Source organism: Protomyctophum parallelum (genome assembly GCF_964188405.1).
Source record: "Protomyctophum parallelum genome assembly, chromosome: 3".
Lineage (NCBI taxonomy): Eukaryota > Metazoa > Chordata > Actinopteri > Myctophiformes > Myctophidae > Protomyctophum > Protomyctophum parallelum.
Window position 1 is genome coordinate 22,256,421 of NC_139698.1, and position 19,034 is coordinate 22,275,454.

General features: G+C 42.3%; 1 protein-coding gene across 3 annotated transcripts; it reads right to left on the reverse strand.

Annotated features, from left to right (window-relative positions):
* Nucleotides 1-537: 537 nt before the first annotated feature.
* On the reverse strand, nucleotides 538-18,013 carry rbfox1l (RNA binding fox-1 homolog 1, like). 3 transcript variants are annotated; one of them, XM_083760443.1, is made up of 12 exons: nucleotides 17,555-18,013; nucleotides 12,268-12,504; nucleotides 7,622-7,804; nucleotides 6,508-6,561; nucleotides 6,283-6,375; nucleotides 5,949-6,018; nucleotides 4,781-4,846; nucleotides 4,311-4,452; nucleotides 3,634-3,673; nucleotides 3,032-3,102; nucleotides 2,386-2,467; nucleotides 538-1,910 (listed from the first exon to the last, which is right to left on the reverse strand). In XM_083760443.1, exons 1-12 carry the CDS (start codon nucleotides 17,639-17,641, stop codon nucleotides 1,866-1,868), a joined length of 1,170 nt encoding a protein of 389 aa, XP_083616569.1. In that variant the 5' UTR covers nucleotides 17,642-18,013; the 3' UTR covers nucleotides 538-1,865. The 3 variants fall into 3 exon arrangements, with proteins under 3 accessions (XP_083616569.1, XP_083616567.1, XP_083616568.1); XM_083760441.1 differs by having other exon boundaries at nucleotides 538-1,961; nucleotides 17,555-18,012; XM_083760442.1 differs by lacking the exon at nucleotides 17,555-18,013 and adding an exon at nucleotides 14,334-14,450 and having other exon boundaries at nucleotides 538-1,961.
* Nucleotides 18,014-19,034: the final 1,021 nt, after the last annotated feature.

A 19,034-nucleotide genomic window follows, 5' to 3' on the forward strand; every position in this document is an offset into this window, starting at 1 on the left:
TTTTTGATGAAAGTGATTTGCACTCATATAGAATTTTGATGATGTGTTCATGTGTGTTTTGTCATAAGCTGAAGCTGAACCCAATGATCAGAAAGAACCCTTTGTAAAATTAATGAATGTGCGATACCTCTCAATGTATGATTATATTAATCATGTTGTGAACCATGGTTAATGAAATGCGTTATCTTACAAAAGAAAGAATCCGGGAATAAGGCAAGCAATGCTACTTAGGAAAGAGGAAAAAACTAAGCTAAATGGTGTAATGCTGGTCAGCAGAAGTGGATACATAGTACCATTTGTATTACTTTTCATTGCCAATTATCCTAATTAGAAGAAAGAAGGGTATAGAAGAGAATGGGCGGAGAGGAGAGGAGAGGAAGACATAAAAGGGAGAGGAGAGAATGTATTTTTAGTAGAAAATACTGTAGCCCTTGCCGTCAGTGGCATAATAATCTACAGTGAAAGATAGGAAAATCAGAAACCAAAACGACGAGAGACAAGAGAATGTGCAGAAACAACAAAAGAGTAAAGAAGGGAAACAGAAAGAGAGTTTTATTCAGAGGTAAAAACACCAAACACACATCAGTGAAGACAGAACAGAAACAGAAAAGTGAAGAAACGGTCCAAAGAGGACATCAAGAAAGTCTCCACAGTTTAACCCAGAGAAAGAAAAAAGGCACTCTGAGAGAATAGTGTGAAAGAGGAAAAGACACATCAAGGTGTTGTTTTTTTAAGCCAAGTGTGTCAATGTGGGTTAAGGTAATATATAAGGTATAATTATTTCCCCACATTCCAGCACCTTCTTGTCTTTGGCCAACAGTAGAAAAAACTACAAATGTACAAAGGTTCCCGGCCTTGTCTACATGGACGTCTAAATACTGTATACAGTATGTGAAACAATAATTGAAGAACACAAATCAGGCACTGAATAGCGAACAAGAATTTGAGTGAAGGTATCCGCGAGAATACAGGAAACGGAAAGAAAGAAAATGCTGCTTATATATATAGTATACAGTATATAGCCCAGAAAATAACTACAATTGAGCCCTGTAAAGGTTTAAAATGTAAGAGAGGTAGATTGTTAAAGAAGCAAAGATTTAACGCAAATCCAGTTATGTCCCATTTCTCCAGGCAAATATAGTAGTGTCATAGATGTCTCTGTTTTATGTCAACTGAACAATGATGATAATTACATTCCCATTGTTTCTCTCTCTCACCCCTCCTCCACACACGCACGCGCACACTCACACATCTTCCACAAAAAAACAGCTTTGATCAGTCATCAAAACTAAGCCATTCAATATTTTATAAAATGTTCTCCAGTTTAACCTGTGAAACTTGAAAACGTCGGATGTGACCCATTCTAACAGTCTATTGCACCTCGACCAGTCAAACATTAAAAAAAGAATCCTTAAATGCCTTATTTATGCTCCGTCATCATCAGATGAAGTATAAATCAGGGGAAAGATGTATGGCATACTGAGCCGTCTATAAACGCCATCCACGGGAAGATCTCTTTTAAGCCACAGTAAGCTCTTCAAAACTCTTCAAACGTCACTCAGTGGTTAAAAACTAATGTTTTGAACAACTGTCTATAAATTAGAAAAAAAAAAAAAACCTGCACCAGATATACTAAGTATTCTTCAGCAGAATAAATAGTGGATTCACTCCTATGGCTATTTGCACATAGCAGTCTGTTTAGTCTCTCGGTGGAGAGAGTTTGTGATGCAGACAGGAAGTACGTGGAGGTCCTCCCCCACCTGTTCCATATAGCTTAATGATTGACCTCGTGACCTGGGCTGCGGCGTCCATGACGGTCCCAGACTTTAAGGAGAGACTTCAAAATGTGCTCCGCCGGCCGGGCTTTAGTAAGGCGTAAAGCGGTTGTATCCCCCTCTGTACAAACTGGCCTGAAATGGAACGGATAAATAAGCCCCGAGCTCCTGCAGTGCTGACGTGCTCTAGGGATGGGATGATATGAAAGTTACATGTCACTGTTATTGTGGCAATAGAATAGTTTGCGATTAACGACATTATCGCGATAATCAAAAAATATGTGTAAAACTTGAAATGCCACTTTTGTTAACCACGTGAAGCCCCCCCCCCCGGCATCCCTGTTCTGGGGGTGGTGGGGAGGGGTTTGTAAAAAATAGCCGATCTACAAGATCACAACGTGTTACGTTGCAACATGTCGTGAGCTTGTAGATCTGCCATTTTTGGCGATTCGACTTGTGTAGAGTGAAATAAGAGCGTACTGAATGTTTTTTTCTTTTTTTTTAAATGACGATAAACGATAATAACGATTATCGTCCCATCCCTGGTGTGCACGCTTGTGTCTTGACATTGTTCAAATGACTGCGAAAAGTTCGGACTATTATTACGTACCATCGTTCCAACTCCATATGCGGCTGTCGGACCCACTGAATGGTGGTACGGGTCTGCCGCTGCTGTGTAAACACGGCCATATCTAGACAAAACGGAAATGGGCGATACAAGTTCTTATAAGGCCTTTTTTCATAGTCCAGTTTTGGGTGACCACCGAAAACTACAACGTGACTTCACGCCCCGGCGGCGGTCACCGCTCACAAAACACATCTCTATGTTTTTACTAACCACCGAAACTGGTCACCGAAAACTGGACTATGAATAGGCCTTTACAGTTACAGCACAAACATTTTTCATTTCACCTACAGTACAACAGTCCCCGGTTAGTGTCTTTTTAGACACAAAATAGGTGGATTCAGTATATAATATTGTTTTCCTTAGGCCTGAAAACAACACAGTAGTCAGACTGCTTCCGTGTGTACAACCTGTACGAGGGCGTGACAAACACAGCCCTCTTGATTCTTGATAAACAACCTTGCATACTAACTTCAGAAACTGAAACGTCTGCTCCTAAGGAATGGAATGGAATCACTCTTAACGACAACAATTTAACCTCAAGGGCAAAGTGTTTTCAAGCCTCAGCTCACGCTTCGTGACTTTATGAGCGTGATGTCATTCTTTTTGAAAGGTCGCCTGGCATGCTTACCCGTCACTGTAGGTTGCCGTGGCAGCGGATGCTGATTGGGCCATTCTGTAAGCTGCAGCAGGGTAGCCTCCCTGATTGGACGGAAATCAACGTGTCATGTGATATGTCTCGACGGCAACAAAGAGACTTTCTCAAAGGGCCACGTACTTCACCCCTTTTGCAACCATGATCTTATTTTTTTAGGTTGTTTAGGACAGTGGTTCCCAAACTTTTTCATGTCAAGGACCCACAAATTGACACTCATTATCCCAGCGGACCCCCATTTGAAAAGATATGCCAGGGACCCTCATAAGAGAAGATGTTTACGGCTCTAGCAGTGATTCTCAACCTGTTTAATTTCCAGGACCCCCAGTTTGATATGCATTAGTCTACAGTCTGGGACCACCAATTTATATTGCATAATAATAATTATGGCCGTTGTAGGAATTCAACAATAAAGTCTGTCCATAGAGTGCAAATTTCAAACTGTGCTACTGTAATCTACTACAGATAGTATTAATATTGAGTGATTGCAGTTTCTTCCAGGGGTGAAATGGCCATTTAAAAATTTAATAAAATACTTTAAATAAGAATTTACAAAACATGCACTTGAAGACACTTACGTAGACTTCTGCTCCATACAATCCATCTTGGTATACCACTCTAATAAAACATACAAGAATATATAAATATATTTAGTATGAATGAAATCAGTGGTGGGAAAAGTACTCAAATGTTTTACTTAAGTAAAAGTATCAATACTGCAACATGGAAATACTTTGCTACAAGTAAAAGTGCGGAAATCAAAATGTACTTGAGTAAAAGTACAAAGGTATTGACATCAAATGTACTTAAAGTACCAAAAGTAAAAGTACTTATTATGCAAAATGTGTCATTTCAAGTTTGTGTATGCAAATCTTTTGAAAATAGTAGATCTATACTATATACTATAAGCGTCGCATCGTGACGCATTGTAAGCTTGTAGATCGGCTATTTTCAAGTGAATTTTCAAGTGCTTATACAGTATGTTTTGTAATAATAATCAATCTATCTGGTAACTAAAGTTTTCAAATAAATGTAGTGGTACAATATTTGCCTCTGAGATGTAGTGGAGTAGAAGTAAGAAGTACTGGAAATTGGAAATACTCAAACTAAAGTAAAGTACAAATACCTCAAAATTGTACTTAAATGCATGTACTTAAATAAAAGTACATATTTACTTTACACCACATGAAATGAGCATTAACTCTTAATTAACACTTTGGCTAAAGAGGACCCAGGAGGCGGGGCATTGTCCTACCCAGGGTATCCAGGGACGGCGGTGGGCGTGGCTGCAGCAGCAGAGGAGCGAATCGTGTTGTAGACTGCGCGGCCCCGCCCCCGCAGCGCAGCGCCGCGGTAGGCCAGGGTGGGTGTGGCCATGGGGTAGGGGAAACTGGCCACTGAATGTACAGGGAAAAACAGCAGAGAGAGAGAGAGGAATGAATATAATAATATCGTGCTTTAAAGTTACTCAATAAAACACAAACTTGGGACAGACTGGGACATTTCCATTAAATTAGGACTTTAACTTCAAGGAGAACCATGCTGGGTTCTTACACGATATATACCATATATTACCATATTTACATGAAATGGATAACATTTGACTCATTATGACTTACAGTCAGAATTGCGGGCCAGTAAACATGCAAAAATACCATTATGGTCCTTCACCTTTTGAAATAATGACGTGCATTGACTGAGTTGGTTTGTATCTATTATCCTTACCGGTGTAGTTCAGGAGTTCAGGTGCGTACATGGCTCCCATGACTGGGTTGATCTTCCATCCAGAAGCTACAGCGAAAGAAGAAAGAAAAACAAGCAGAGAGAGTGCGTGTTAATCTGACCTGAGATCAGATTCTGAAAATGTCTTCTACATCCTGACAGTTTTCATTCTGACCTGAGATCAGATTCTAAAAATGTCTTCTATGTCTTCGATTTTTCAAAAATAGCAGACCTACAAGCTCGTAGCGTGCTATTTTTCAATAGCTAAAGCACGACAAACACCAAAATGGGTTCCCGCCCAAAATGGGTTAAGCCGGGTGTGTACTTTAACATACAGTACATGGGCAACTGGTGGCCCGGGGGCCACGTACGGCCCCCACCTTCACTTAATGTGTCCCTCAGGTTAAAGGACCACTTCACCACTTTTCAACCTATCTTCATATAATAGGTCCTCACTAATAATCACGATAAAAGGCCACAGTTTTTTTCTAATCAGTCTGTGTCTCATAGGAGGGCTGTGGGCAGTTAAAAAATCCGTCCACCAGTGACATCATCGATGGGGAATCCAAGCTAATAGAAACTGCAGGCTTTCTATTCCTGAAAAGTTGCAATGCGAAAATGGAAGCCATCGTTCTCACGATAATAAAAATCTGTGCAAAAAAAAGTGTTGTTTAAAAAAGAATCTGCTTAACGATGATGTCACTGGTGGACGGGTTGCTGAACTGCCCACAGAGTAGAACAAAATTGTGCCATTTTATCATGATTATTAGTGATATTATGATTATATGAAGTGGTCCTTTAATATCGGAATATTGATATATTATTTATTTCAGCTGTTACAATTCCCAACATGCAATGACCCGTTTTAATTACTTCAGTCTAAATTAGTAGCCTAATGACTAGTATTAAAATATTTTTGTCTTTTTTATGTCCAACATATTTGTATTTGGTTCATAAAGTTAACATAATTATAATTAAAGGCATTTGAAATTACATACACATTTTCAGGTTAAATTCCAATTTAAAAAAAATCAGGATTTAATATAGCAAAGATAGCAGATCTACAAGCTCAAATTGCGTCGCAGCAAAGCGTTTTGAGCTTGCACATCAGCTATTTTTGCTATACACAGTAATATGCAATGTGGCCCTCTAGAGTGAGTAAGTGTCTTACTTGGAACTTCACCATTCCCTAGAGGCGTCTGGGGCTTCTTTGTGACCACTCTGGCCGTGGCGTTATTCACCTGAGGACACAACAAAGAAAATGCAGTGAAAACTATTATTCCGCCGTAGTCTGAAAACTCTTCAGACTTCAGACGCCACCTTAGCCCGTATTGCACTGCCATAGCACTTGCCCTATAGCCGACGACCTTGCAGGCATATGCAAAGGCTAAATATGTACTTATAGTTTCATCATGCAGATATTCTACTGTTAGACGGACGTTATGTTCTTAGTTTAATTATCCTAGAGTGACTATTTCTATGTATTCCTTTGCGGACAGACTCACCTCGATTTTCCTGCCTTCCACAATGGTTCCGTTCAGTTTTTCTCTCGCTCGGTCAGCTTCCATCGCACTTTCAAAGGTCACAAACCCAAAACCCTGCAGATTAGAATGGTGAAGAGGTGTGTTTACAGTACATTACAGGAGTTGATTGTTTATGACACATTATAGCATTATTATTTCATCTATTCTAGTAATACTTCTGTTTTATTATTGAGATATTGAACCCACCTTGGATCCCCTCTCATTGAAGATGATTTCCACATCCAAAATCTTACCAAATTGCTAAAAGACAAAAGAAGAAAGGAAACACTTTTGTCATGCAATCTGTAGAAAAAAGAAAAAAAGAAACTACAAGAATCTACAAGGGTCACAACTCGATGTCTAGTTTCTCTTTAGCGTTTCTAGCTAAAAGGTTTTGGAGCCACAGCTCCACCACACAGATTGGTCGAACTAACATTTTATTCACAGCAGCTTTACAGTAAATTAACATAGAGCATCATCTCGCGTTACCCCAGTGGTTCTCAACCAGTGGTCCTTGACCGGGTTCCAGGTGGTCCCCAGAGTACTATAGACCAATAACAGTTTAAGTCCAAATGTTATTCTGACCCCTCCATGAAAAGGCCTTGTTGTCCTGACCCCTTATCCATCATTTATACATTATGGATAATTAGTGTGGACTTAAACTGTTACTCGTCTATAGTACTCTGGAGAGTTGGTAACCAAATGAACCCTTATATATCTCTTGAGTGTAAAATGAAACCAAATGGACCCGTATTTTACACTCTCAAGAGTTACATTATTGTTAAACATCTGCATTACTTAATTTACAAGAAGTCTACGCAATTAGAGAATGCAGAATAATTGTTATTTTAATCAACTTTTGCCTAATGGTACCAACATGAACATCAGTATAGCCTACATGGAATTGTGGACAAAATCCTATCCAACGATAACAAAATATTATTAAGTCAAAGTCGTACAATTAGTCACACACGTTAACGCAATGAAATTTGTTCTCCGCATTTGACCCATCTCTTGGAGCGGTGAGCCGCAGCGTGTGCCGCTCTCGGGAATCATTAGTTCATTTGACCCCCAATCCAACGCATTGATGCCGAGTGCCAAGCAGGGAGGCTTTGGGTCCCATTTTTACAGTCTTTGGTATGACCCGGCCGGGAATCGAACCCCCGACCTCCCAGTTTCAGGGCGGACACTCTAACCACAAGGCCACTACTGTCTGGTCAATTAGAGGCTAAATGTCATGAAATGGTGGTCTGTGGCTCAAATGCCGAATAAATAATGTGGCCTTGGTTTACGAAAAATGGTTGAAAAGCATTTGCTTTACCCCAAACATCTGCCTGAGGTCTGGGTCCCGGAACCTGAAGGGGATGTTGGAGACGTGGAGCCGTTTGGGCTGGGCCTTGCCCGACCCCTCTTCATCGCTCCCGTCGCCCGCTCCGCCCCCGGACCCCACAGACACGCTCAGAGACTGGGGGTCAGAGGTCACGGGGACCAGGGCAAGATCGTCCTGATGAGGAGGAGGACAACGAAAAGGGGAGGAAGAGGAGGAAGAGGAGGAGGTAGAGACGGAACCAAAACAAAAAAAGGAGAGATGATGATAGAGGGACGGGGCGAGTAGAGAGGAGACGAACACAGAGAACACAGAACGTAGAAAGGGGAGGTGGGAGGAGGTGTGAAGATAAAAAACAAACAAGATTTTCAATGAAAGGAGCAGGCACAGATTTGATGCAATTATAAACAAATCTAAAGAACAGACGTGAGTGTATACTTGTGCATGCAGGAGATCACTTGTAGTCGACTGTCTTAGAATCGGTTTGTTGGAAATCTCACTTGGATTTCTCTGTCAAATTTATTTTCTGAAATGTTCTGCGTTTTATGCAATGAAAAGGTGAATTGAATGAGAAGCTGCATTAAGCTTAATTAATATTCCATCCGTACGCGGTGTCGCTCGCAGACAAGACCTGATCTTGTCTGCAAGCGACGTATGCTTGTACTCCGGAGTATGAGTCAGACTTTAGCACAACACGTTGATAATTTTTCACAGAGTCAGGTGATCAAAACCAAGGTTCAACCAGCATTCATCAGCATCCAGTGCTTCTTCTCAGGCAAACTGTGAGGAGGCGTGAACGAACAGGGCTCCCATTTTAGTTAGGCGTCTATTAACATGCCCGTTAGAGAGAATAACAACCGTCATACTGCGTATGCTGCTCTACCAACCAAGAGAACAGACCTGCCGCCCACCTAAATGTTATAGTTTTGTCACTCTGTTGTAACAGATACGATTTAATTGGGATGGAGCTCGAAACCCGATACCTGAAAAAACCCGATAACAAGCTTATTGAATGCCCGGTATCAATAGGCTTTGGGCTTATCAAGCCTGTTATACAATCAAGACAAGAGGCAATCAATAAATACATCTAATCACCCATGCTGGCACAAACATGTCTGTAAAGTGTATTGGTGCCTGACAACCAGCGCTGCCCGGGTAAACAAAATTACGCTTTTAATGTGACGGTACACACATTAACCAGTTAACAGTTTCTTCAATATTATTTTCCAAAAGTAAAACGGTCAATTTGAATTCTGTCTGTTAGAAAAGTACTGTATTTGAAGGCCCTATAGTATAAGATACTGGTTCTGTTTAGAATTTATTGTCGTCTCTCGTCTTTCCATAATAGAAAATGCTCAATAGTGGGCTGGATAAGAACCTGTGTCGTTAAGCCTGATCGATAAGGTGCTTGTTATCAATAAAAGTTAACGAGCTCCATCCCCAGATACAATTCAGACGTATAGGCTATATCAAGCTTTCTCTGACAGGCAAAAACCAAAGTGGTGAACGCTATAGCCTCCTTTTTACCTTGTTGTTACATGAATATATATAACACATATCTACGCAGTAGTGATACATGGTAATACACTCTGGTGTGCTGCACAGTGTGAACTGATGATATCCTCATGCAGAACAATTGTGCCAAAACCAAAAAACACCCAATCTCCCACAATGCATCACGATGCCAGTGTGTGTGTGTGTGTGTGTGTGTGTGGAGGGAGGGGGGGGTTGTTCGTCATCCTGCATTATCAAATGTTGCAAAAAGATGTTACGGATTTTGTTTGGGTCAAAATCGGAATAAGAAAGTGGAAAAACGGAAAGGGGAAAATAAGGCAAAAATAAAAACAGAGTGAGCTTCAGCAGTGTGAGAGGGAGCAGAGCGCAAGTGAAAGGAAAATGTTAAGAACTGAAAGGATACAAATGCTAAAGTAGAAAAGATATGCTGGAAATGGTTTTAATTCCATTTAATCCTTGCATCCTATCCTATTATACAAAAGTAGCTAGCTAGCTAGATATATGCCTAAGTAGATACAATATACAGTAGATACAGTAGTATAGAGAGAGAGAGAGAGAGAGAGAGAGAGATATATATATATATATATATATATATATATATATATATATATATATATATATATATAGAAATACAGTAATAAATAAATAGAACAAGGCAGGAAGTATAGTGCAAAAAGCTTGAAAAGTAAGAGGGGGCAAGAAGTCAAAAGAGAACGTTCCAAAGGGTCAGTCTGGGGGTCACGGTGCTGCAGTTTCTGCCAGGGGTTAAAAGGTGGGTGGGGGGCATCATTAATATGTGGGGGGGGGGGGCAGATACAGAGGGGGGATGGCAGAGACACACATTCACACAGTGCACACAGGCTACTACTGTATTGCAGTACGTTGGCTTGCCATCGGCTATAACTACCAGTAGACAGCAGTGTATCATATTGTCACACACCAATACATTCACTCGCAAAAAAAAACCCAGACAAAGGCTAACAGTGTGGGTGGGAGAGGGGGGGGTAGTCCCACCTGTGACTTCCCCCCATAACTGTAGCTCGGGGTCACATAGTGCTACTCCACGACTGGGGGGTGCCAGGCAAAAGTTGTGTTTTTTACTTATATTGTCCGATGTTGGGATTCAAATTTGAGGAGGGTATTTAATCAGTGCAAATGATTAAATATAAATGACTGTAGTAAAATGATATGTGGTAAAACGATCTGTCAATAAACTATGTTTTTTTTCGTTTTTTAAAGCTTTCAGCTTTCAGACAGAAGATTTAATTGCTCGTGCTTCCGTGTTTTTCAAACAAGAAAGAAATTCTGCAAAAGAAAACAATCAAAACCGTGCAGAGAATACCACTCAATGTTTACCACAGCTTTTTTGTTTTCAATTTGCAACATGAAAATAAGTTAAAATAACTTTTCGCCCGGCCTCCCCACTCCGGGATAGCGACATAGTCCCAAAACGACGGGGGGGTGTCATAAATGGGACTATGGGTGGGGTAGAGGGATGGTGGGTGGGGTGGGGAGGGGGGGGGGGGGGGGTGGGGGTGGGTGATGTTGTTGGTGGGGGTGTCATGACACGATGCATGGGTAGTTTTCTGGACCTGGGTGATATTTCAGAGGGGGAAGGGGGGTCATCCAGGCCGCCTTTGACCCCCCCTCTCTCCGTGGCGGCGTCTCAAGTTTTCCCCCCGAAAATCAGGACGGACCTTGTAGGCTGTACAGGCTACTAATGGAATATATAAACGGGGCCACAAAACACTTGGTTACGAGAGTATGAAGAGGAATTCTGCGTAGCCCCCCGTGCATGCTCTTTCTCTGTTAGCTTGCACTGTGTTTAATTTGTGCTGTAGGAGGAAATGGTGCTTGCTTTCGGGTGCATGTAAGCAGTCATAAGTCATTGTTGTTTGAAAGCGGCAGCTTTTAATAGCTCATTTAAATGTTAAAGCTATAATAAAAAGTTAAAGCAATAATATGTCAACATTTTAATGACCTTTTAATTTATTTATTTTTTGGTATTCCGACAGCCAGCAATGGGTAGAACGCTCCCAAAAACAAGTTTGTCTCTGTGACACATCTAGGAGCCGCAATCTGCATTCAAAGATTTTCCTAGAAGCTTTGTCATTGGTTGATTTGCCTGTCTTGCTTCCTGATTGGTTAGTCATTGCGACCGGGTTTTTTTTCCGACCAATGAAAAAGCTTCTAGGAACATGTTTGAATACAGATTGTGGCCCCTAGATGTGTCACAGAGACTATATACATTTTTGGGGGGAGCGTTCTACCCATTGCTGGCTGTCTGAATACCAAAAATAATATTATTGCTTATAGCTGCTTTAACGTGTAAAAATAGATGTGATGCCCCAGATCCAGTACAGGATATATATATATAAACAGTTCATCTATTTTTGTCTAGTTCTTGTGGCATTTAGATGCATCATGTTGCTCTGAAGGAGGTCCTGACATGTGTTGACATGATAAGGGAAACAACCTATAGGCTGCTAAAGTACAATTCTTACATCACATAACTTAATTTATGTTCACCTAGACCACATGTCAACCCAGTGTATAGTTGTCATGTTATAACATTATCAATGTTGTTGTTACAACATAATGTTGTCCAGTAACACATACCTATTTTTTTTTTAAAGATATTATTTTGCGGCTTACGCCTTTTATTGGTGTTTTGAAGGGACAGACAGTAGGCTGACAGGAAACGGGAGAGAGATGGGGGAATGCAGTAAAGGCCGTGTCGGGCTCGGGAGTCGAACCCGCGGCACACTGCGACTGGATTACCAGTCGGGTGCCCAGACGGTTACGCCACCGCCTGGAGGGGAGGTTGTCATTTTCAACAACAGGTCTCTCAGCTGTCCCCCCATTTTCTCTACTGAGTGTCAGGGGTAATTCCTTGTACGGAGACAGAAGTGGAAGTGCGGGGCTCTAAATAAAGATCTAAGAAACCTTATCTTGCCATGTTCCTTTACTAGGAGATATGCATACGCAGCAGGCTAACCTTACTGAATATTTATTAACCCAAGGAGTGCATACCAATATGCACATTATTATTTATCAAATAAGTTAAAAGGGGAAAATATAAAACGTACAGTATACCTGCATCAGAGTTATCGCACTGTCCTTACCGCGCTATTGGACGACAGAGTCTCCACCCCCTCGTGCTGCTGCGGCCCCTGGTAGACCCTGAGCTGGTGGTGCTCAGTGTATTCGGCCGCGGGATGGGCGGGGCTAAAGTCGAGCTGAGGCAACCTGCCCGGGGCCGTGGGCTGGGCCTGGCCCGGCGGATAGGCGGGAGGCGGGCCGTAGACCTGGGGCATGGTGGGGTCGCCGCCCCCCGGACCCCCATCTGGGACGGGGCCTCCCTGTGGGGGGGGGGAAGAGGAAGGGAGGAGTCACATATCACAAATCTAAACAGCTGTCACGTCCTGTCCTAGGACGTACCACGCCTGGACCGCCGTCCCTACCTTTGCCCCTCTGTTGCCTCCCTTCCCCTGGCTGATTGTGAGACTGTGTCCACCTGCGCTTCTAAACTGAAGAGACTTTGGTTAATGAGCATGGAGGTATATTAGGGACTCTGTGTTATTGGTTAGGTTGCTCAATTATCTTGTGTTTCCCAAGAGTGGGACTTTATGTTATATATGCCCTGGGAGGGTTTTCTGAGTTATAATAAAAGTGCTTGAGTGCAAGTCGTTGTTGCCTGGATTATTCTGCATACAGGTCCAAATACTGAGGTGTTCCTGACACAACCATTAGCATGCCAACTGCTCTTCAAATGACATTTTACTGCTCTTAAGTGTACATTTTATGAAAAAAACACATCTGACACTGTAGACTATAGTGTAGTAGTGCACCCGTTAAAAATTTATTCCCAATTTCCCAGATCATCATCTGAAAAAGGTCAGAGCCGTATAATGACAATGATAATAAGTTGAATTGCATGCTGGACTAACCATTAACCGGTCACGAATGGAAACAAATTAAACAATCTTGTTAAAGTAAAGTATTCAATCAATCAATCCCAACGTCTGGCTAGCCCTTGCCTGAAGTATATGGACCTTTTTACAGCAGCATAAATGCACAAACTGCAGAGTGAAAAGGTCTACAGCACAATCACCCTCCAAGCCAGTACCTCAAGTTTAAAAGAAGGTTTACGTCAATTGAATAGGGTTTTCTAAAAATGCCCACAATTCACAATTCAACCAATACATTTTTGTGTCCATAAACAGTAAGTGGTTCAAAAGTAGGCTAAAGGTTGTGCACATCCAGCTGGTCGCTGGTGGTGCTGGACACAAAGAGTTACAGTTACACTGTCCCATTAGGACCTACAAATTCTAACTACAAGCAGTTTTCTGAGAAACGCATGTTGCTATATCACAGTGATTCTCAAACTCTTTCAAATCAAGGACCCCCACAATTATATGTATTTGGCCTCCGACTCCCCCATCTCAAAAGACTTTCTTCCAGGGACCCCCAGAAGCAAAGATTTTAGTTTAACATTCGGCATGTGGCCCGGACGGTTGCCGTAGACGTCCGGGCACCTATAGGCTGCTAATCCTGGCAGCGTATCGCGGGTTCAAATCCCGATACCGACAACCTTTGCTGCGAGTCATTCCCCATCTCTCTCTCTCCCCATGTCCTGTGCTACTAGGTTCACAATACGATATTTCACGATTTTGTTACAAAATCCCTTACACAAATCTTTACACACATTTTTGCCTCTTTTCAATACAGTAGCAAATGACTGAAACTCATAAAAGATCCTGTATTTTCTTCTCTTTTTTTAAGCGCCCTCTGCTGTTTGCATCACGATTCAAATTGGGATTTAATCATGATCGATATTAGTCGATGTACGATATATCGTTACACGCATAAAAAATGTTTGATTTAAAAAAAGATATTCTCACAAAAAGCAGATCTACAAATAGCAGATCTACAAACTCATAGCATGTCACTCCGTGACACACACACACACACACACACACACACACACACACTCACACACATAGCTAAAATCTAAAATTACACTTTAAATGATGCTTTCCTGGTTTTAATGGGTTAAAAAAACAGTAAGAAAAACAGACCTCATCAAGTCCTCATGGCAATGTCACACAGTAAGTAAATTTAAACGCAGCAAAGCTAGAGGTGAACGATGCAAATCTTCATAATAATACACACGAGAAGAATCTCTTACCCCGTCGTCACTGCATTCCTTGTTCTCTGTTGTATTGTCCAACAACTGCCTCATGTTTTAATGCCTGTGCCAACTACCCGCCCCCCCGACAACATAAGTTCTACTCATCCACCAATCACCATCAACAACCACACAGGACAGGGGGGCCACACGCCAGCTGTGGTCACTTGCACCTGCCAATCAACCTCAGTTGCTTGTCCCTTCCTTCCCTGCACTTCACACTTCACGCACGCACACACACACACACACACACACACACACACACACACACACACACACACACACACACACACACACACACACACACTGAGACAGAGCTCTGCTTTTAATATGTATATGTGGTATTTACGAATGTAAATACTTTTTCTGTCACTGGCCAGTATATCAGCCAAAAAGGTCACCTCTAAGAATACCACAGTATCTAGACAGAGCTATGTACCTTTTTCAGCTATCTTTAGCGAGCCACATGATGTCCACTTCCCTTCACTTGCACATCTATCATAAATTATGTTTGCTTCCAAACTGACAGAGACACACTCTGAGAGCACTCTTTGGAAGGTCAATTCATGTTCATCTGTTCACAGCAGCACTAGCAACCACTGAGCTCAAACATCATTCTTTGAATTCTGTCGCCTGATTTTCATTCAACATTTTTAAGCCTGCATTGCAGGATTGTTGTCTGTTAGCTCTGAACTTTGACCTTTGTACTCCTCATTATAAATTGCCTCCGTATATCGAATTGTATTGCTTATGATCAACGAATTGAAGACTTTTCTCAATCTATGATTTAAAATATGTGCCAGCACTGCCAGCAGTGTTGTATAGTATCACCCATAAGCCAAAGGTTTCTAATAAACAATTTGACATGAAGACGTCTTTCTCCTGGGACATTTTTTTGTTTTATTGGACAGTGATGAGAGAACCGGCTCAAATGTGACATCTTTTAACCAAGTTGTTAGCATGCTGAGCCACAAGGATTCAGCCTATCAGAGTTAATTCTGCATTTTACTACTGCAAGGCGAGCCGGGGAAACACATCACATGGTAATTAATCCCACTGTGAGCTTTTTGATCTAGAAAGGCTTTGGTGTGATTAACAGCTCTGTCTCCCGCCCATATATATGTCCATCAGCTGTTGCTCTCTAAACTCTAAAGAGTTGGCAGGACTTAAAGATATAGATACTTAGACACATGGACAAAGGACGAAGATGATTGACCTGGTATAATATTATCTATACGCATTTCTTTTCCTGGCTTGAATCTACGCTCTTAAATCCTCATGCATCTTCTTGCCCTTGGTTTCTATCTGTGCTGTCTGAAATAAAGCAGAACAATGCAGCCAGCACACACAAAAATCAATTAAAATCTAAATGAGCATCTTTCAGCCCTCTTAGAAGAGAGCCGTAACGTCTCAATCCAGTCCTGTTCAGTGCCAGTGTCACACCTATGGTATGTCTGTGCTCTACCCAGCAACCAATTAACCAACAACAGCTGCCCACCTCAAACTCCACAGAGACAGAAGGCGACAGAGAGCAGGAGATAACAGAATGTATCTGGTGATATCATACCACAGTGCTAACCCATATCTCCTTCTTTGTGTGGTCTCCCACTTATCTACCCCCAAGTCCCTGTATACAGTATCACGGTGTCAGCAAGCACACGCAGCACTATGTGTGTCGTGTCTCGTCTCCTCCTCGCCCCCTGTCTTTTTCTGATCACCATTTGTTACCACTTTCCTTCCTCCCCCCTCCTCAGCTGTCAGCTCTGGGGCCACAGGTCAACGGTTCAGAGCCAGGTGCACGCTGGGACAGCTGTCGGTGGATTTATACTCGGGTGACAGGAACTGCAGATGTGGCCTTTTGAGTGTTGGCCAGTTTAGCACAAAAACCATGCATGCCTGTTGGAAAATACAAGCATTCAACCCTATTACGTCATTAAAGGCATGACATTTGTCGTAACCAGACTGCGTGCATGATAAGTAAGTAAGTCAGAGCGGTTTATTGTTGCCGATGGTATCGGCCGTGAACGAGGGTATCTATCTGACATTATTATCACTTACAGCAATCCCTAAGATTTCACTGTGTAGTAGTATAGAATACATGAGGGTCAGAGGCAAAAGGTGCAGGCCAGACAATATTGGTCATGTCACGTGAGAGAGGGTCCAGGAACAGTATTCAGGGGACAAGAGTACAGTCAAAAAACATTGCGTTCAACTTGCACAATAGTTCAATTAGGACAATTATATTTGCTTCTCTCCATCTGAAGCATCCATAGACTGCTAACTACAGGCAACAGAAGCTGGACCCCGTGATTATCTACCCCGGCAAAGGAGTTCTAAAAATACAGCCGGAGTGAACAGAAGAGACAAGGTAGATGGATTCCAGACACATTGTATCAGTACTGGTATGTCTGAGACCTCTTACACAGAGAGGCGTTAACACACACACACGCACGCACACACACGCGCGCGCACGCATGCATGCAAGTACATACATACACACACATACTTACATGCACGCATGCACGGCACACGCACGTGTGTGCAGCATGTTGGCATCACAGTGCAGAGACCAGTGCACTAAAGATAACCCTGTGTCCTTGGAATGAAATAAATAAGATCTGTTGAAATGTGTTTGGTCCAGCCAGCTGTCATCAGGCCTTGATCTCTGGCTTGTCACTACTTGTAGGGGATAACGTATGGGATAATATATCCCATGCATGCTTGGGATATTTGTTATTCATCATAATGCATCTGAAAGCTAAATGAATTAAAGGCCATCCTTGACTTGTATCAACAATCACAGTTCACGGATAGCTTATCCCCCAAGAATGAATGCCTGTTCCACCATGTAAAAACAATTCAGTTATTTAGGTCTATTTCGACGTTTTCTGTGTCTCTGGCCACACTAGCCCATGAGACAGTGAGTCACGTTAAGCCAGTGTCTTAATGTGATAAATGAGACATCAGCAGGTGCATTCATGGAGAACAACAGTTAATCCACATGCTGCTTTTAGCGTGTGTAGAATGTAGTTTCATATTCATGTTCATCCGTTTCCCATGGAGTCAAGTCAACAGGAACTTTAGCCCGTTAGTGATGTTGTTGCCATGGCCTAGGAACCGAAGGTTACTCTATACAGTCAGTTACACATGTTGAGACAGCCAGTGGGGGTTAAACTCAAATGTAAAGCGCCGTAAGAAAGCAAGTGAAGGTGTGTGTTTACCTGAACTAGGCCGGGGTAGCATGAGGCTGTCTGTGGATAGACAGGGAGTCCATAAGGCTGGAGGATCACAGTAGGTGAGGAAAGCATAGCCCCCCCACACCAAAAAATAAATAACTTATAAAATGTGTGCGAGGAAACAGGGGCCGCTGGGGAAGATGGGGGGAAAAGGTTGAACGACAAGGAGAATAGGGGGAAAGGAAGGTGGCAAAGAAGCACACAGGAAAGCAAATCACAGTCAAAGAAGAAAGAGAAAATAAATCTGAAGAAAAAGCCAAATCCAATAGAGGGGGAAACAGGTGATCCGAAGGAGTGAGATTAAAGAGTGCAGCTTCAGGAGAACCAGTCAAGCTGAAGGATTTTCAGAGAGAGAAAAGTAAGACACCTAACAACTCCTCCACAACTGAAGCTGTCCTGGAAGACAGAATATAGAGTAATGAAAGAGAAAAGAAACCAAGTGACGACTTGTGTGCGTCTGTCAGTTGGTCGTCCTGACAGACAGAGACACATGCTCTGGGTCCCATTTCAGAGTTATATAAATAGTCCCCCTGTCCTTCTCTCTCAGATTGCCACCTTACCACTCTCTCTCTCTCTCTCACACACACACACACACACACACACACACACACACACACACACACACACACACACACACACACACACACACACACACACACACACAAACACTTCCTCCTAATTCGTGTTTTTCCTCGAATGCTTATATTTTCAATTATCTATTCTATTTTCTGATTTCAATTGAGGTCACATGTCCCCACGAGTCCCCCGCAGAATGACATTTCAACATTTTCCTTTACAGTAGGCAATGTTTTTCTGTCCTTCTGTTTATATTGACTTGAATACACACCTCAAATTCAAGGTCCCCAGGACCTTTTTTGTTTATAGAGTTCTATAATTTAAGTGCACTAATATACGTGGTCTAAAATTTAGACCAAGTGTAATAAAGCATTCAATCAATAAAAAATAAATAAGAAATCAATCAATCATATTACCTGCATATAGAGTAGACCTACTTACAGTAAAGCACATCCTGATTCCACTGCTCCATTATGTAGTATTGGCCGTGTGCATTGATTGTAAATATGATTAGGATCAGGCAGGCACTGTCTCAAAGACAATCTGGTCCCGGTTACTTTAGATTTAGAGTACACTAACCTAATCTATCTAATCTAACTATAAATGCACCATAAGTCTCTGTACGTACTACGTACGCCTGTAATCCATGTAACTCGAGCACCGTTTGCCCCACCGACTTCAAATACGACACACGTGTTCCACCCCACCACAGGGGGTGCAGTGCCCGGTGTCGAGTCGGTCTGACCCACGGTTGTCCAGAACCGCCCCAAAAAGGCCTCTGCCCCGGCCCCGGGCTCTGGACAGGGCTCCTGCCCAGTGTCCATATATGGAGCTGGCCTGTTCTGACATCATTCTGGTGTCTGCATAGACTCCGTATGAGCATGCCTGA

What these genes read in the sequence shown, in the direction of transcription:
- rbfox1l (XM_083760441.1), bottom strand. Translation starts at nt 17,641, where the DNA reads ATGCTTTCCTCACCTACTGTGATCCTCCAGCCTTATGGACTCCCTGTC. An exon ending in CTCTGTCGTCCAATAGCGCG is followed by an intron (nt 7,805 to 12,267) that starts GTAAGGACAGTG and finishes CCTCCTCATCAG; the next exon opens with GACGATCTTGCCCTGGTCCC. An exon ending in ACGGCAACCTACAGTGACGG is followed by an intron (nt 2,468 to 3,031) that starts GTAAGCATGCCA and finishes CGTTTTGTCTAG; the next exon opens with ATATGGCCGTGTTTACACAG.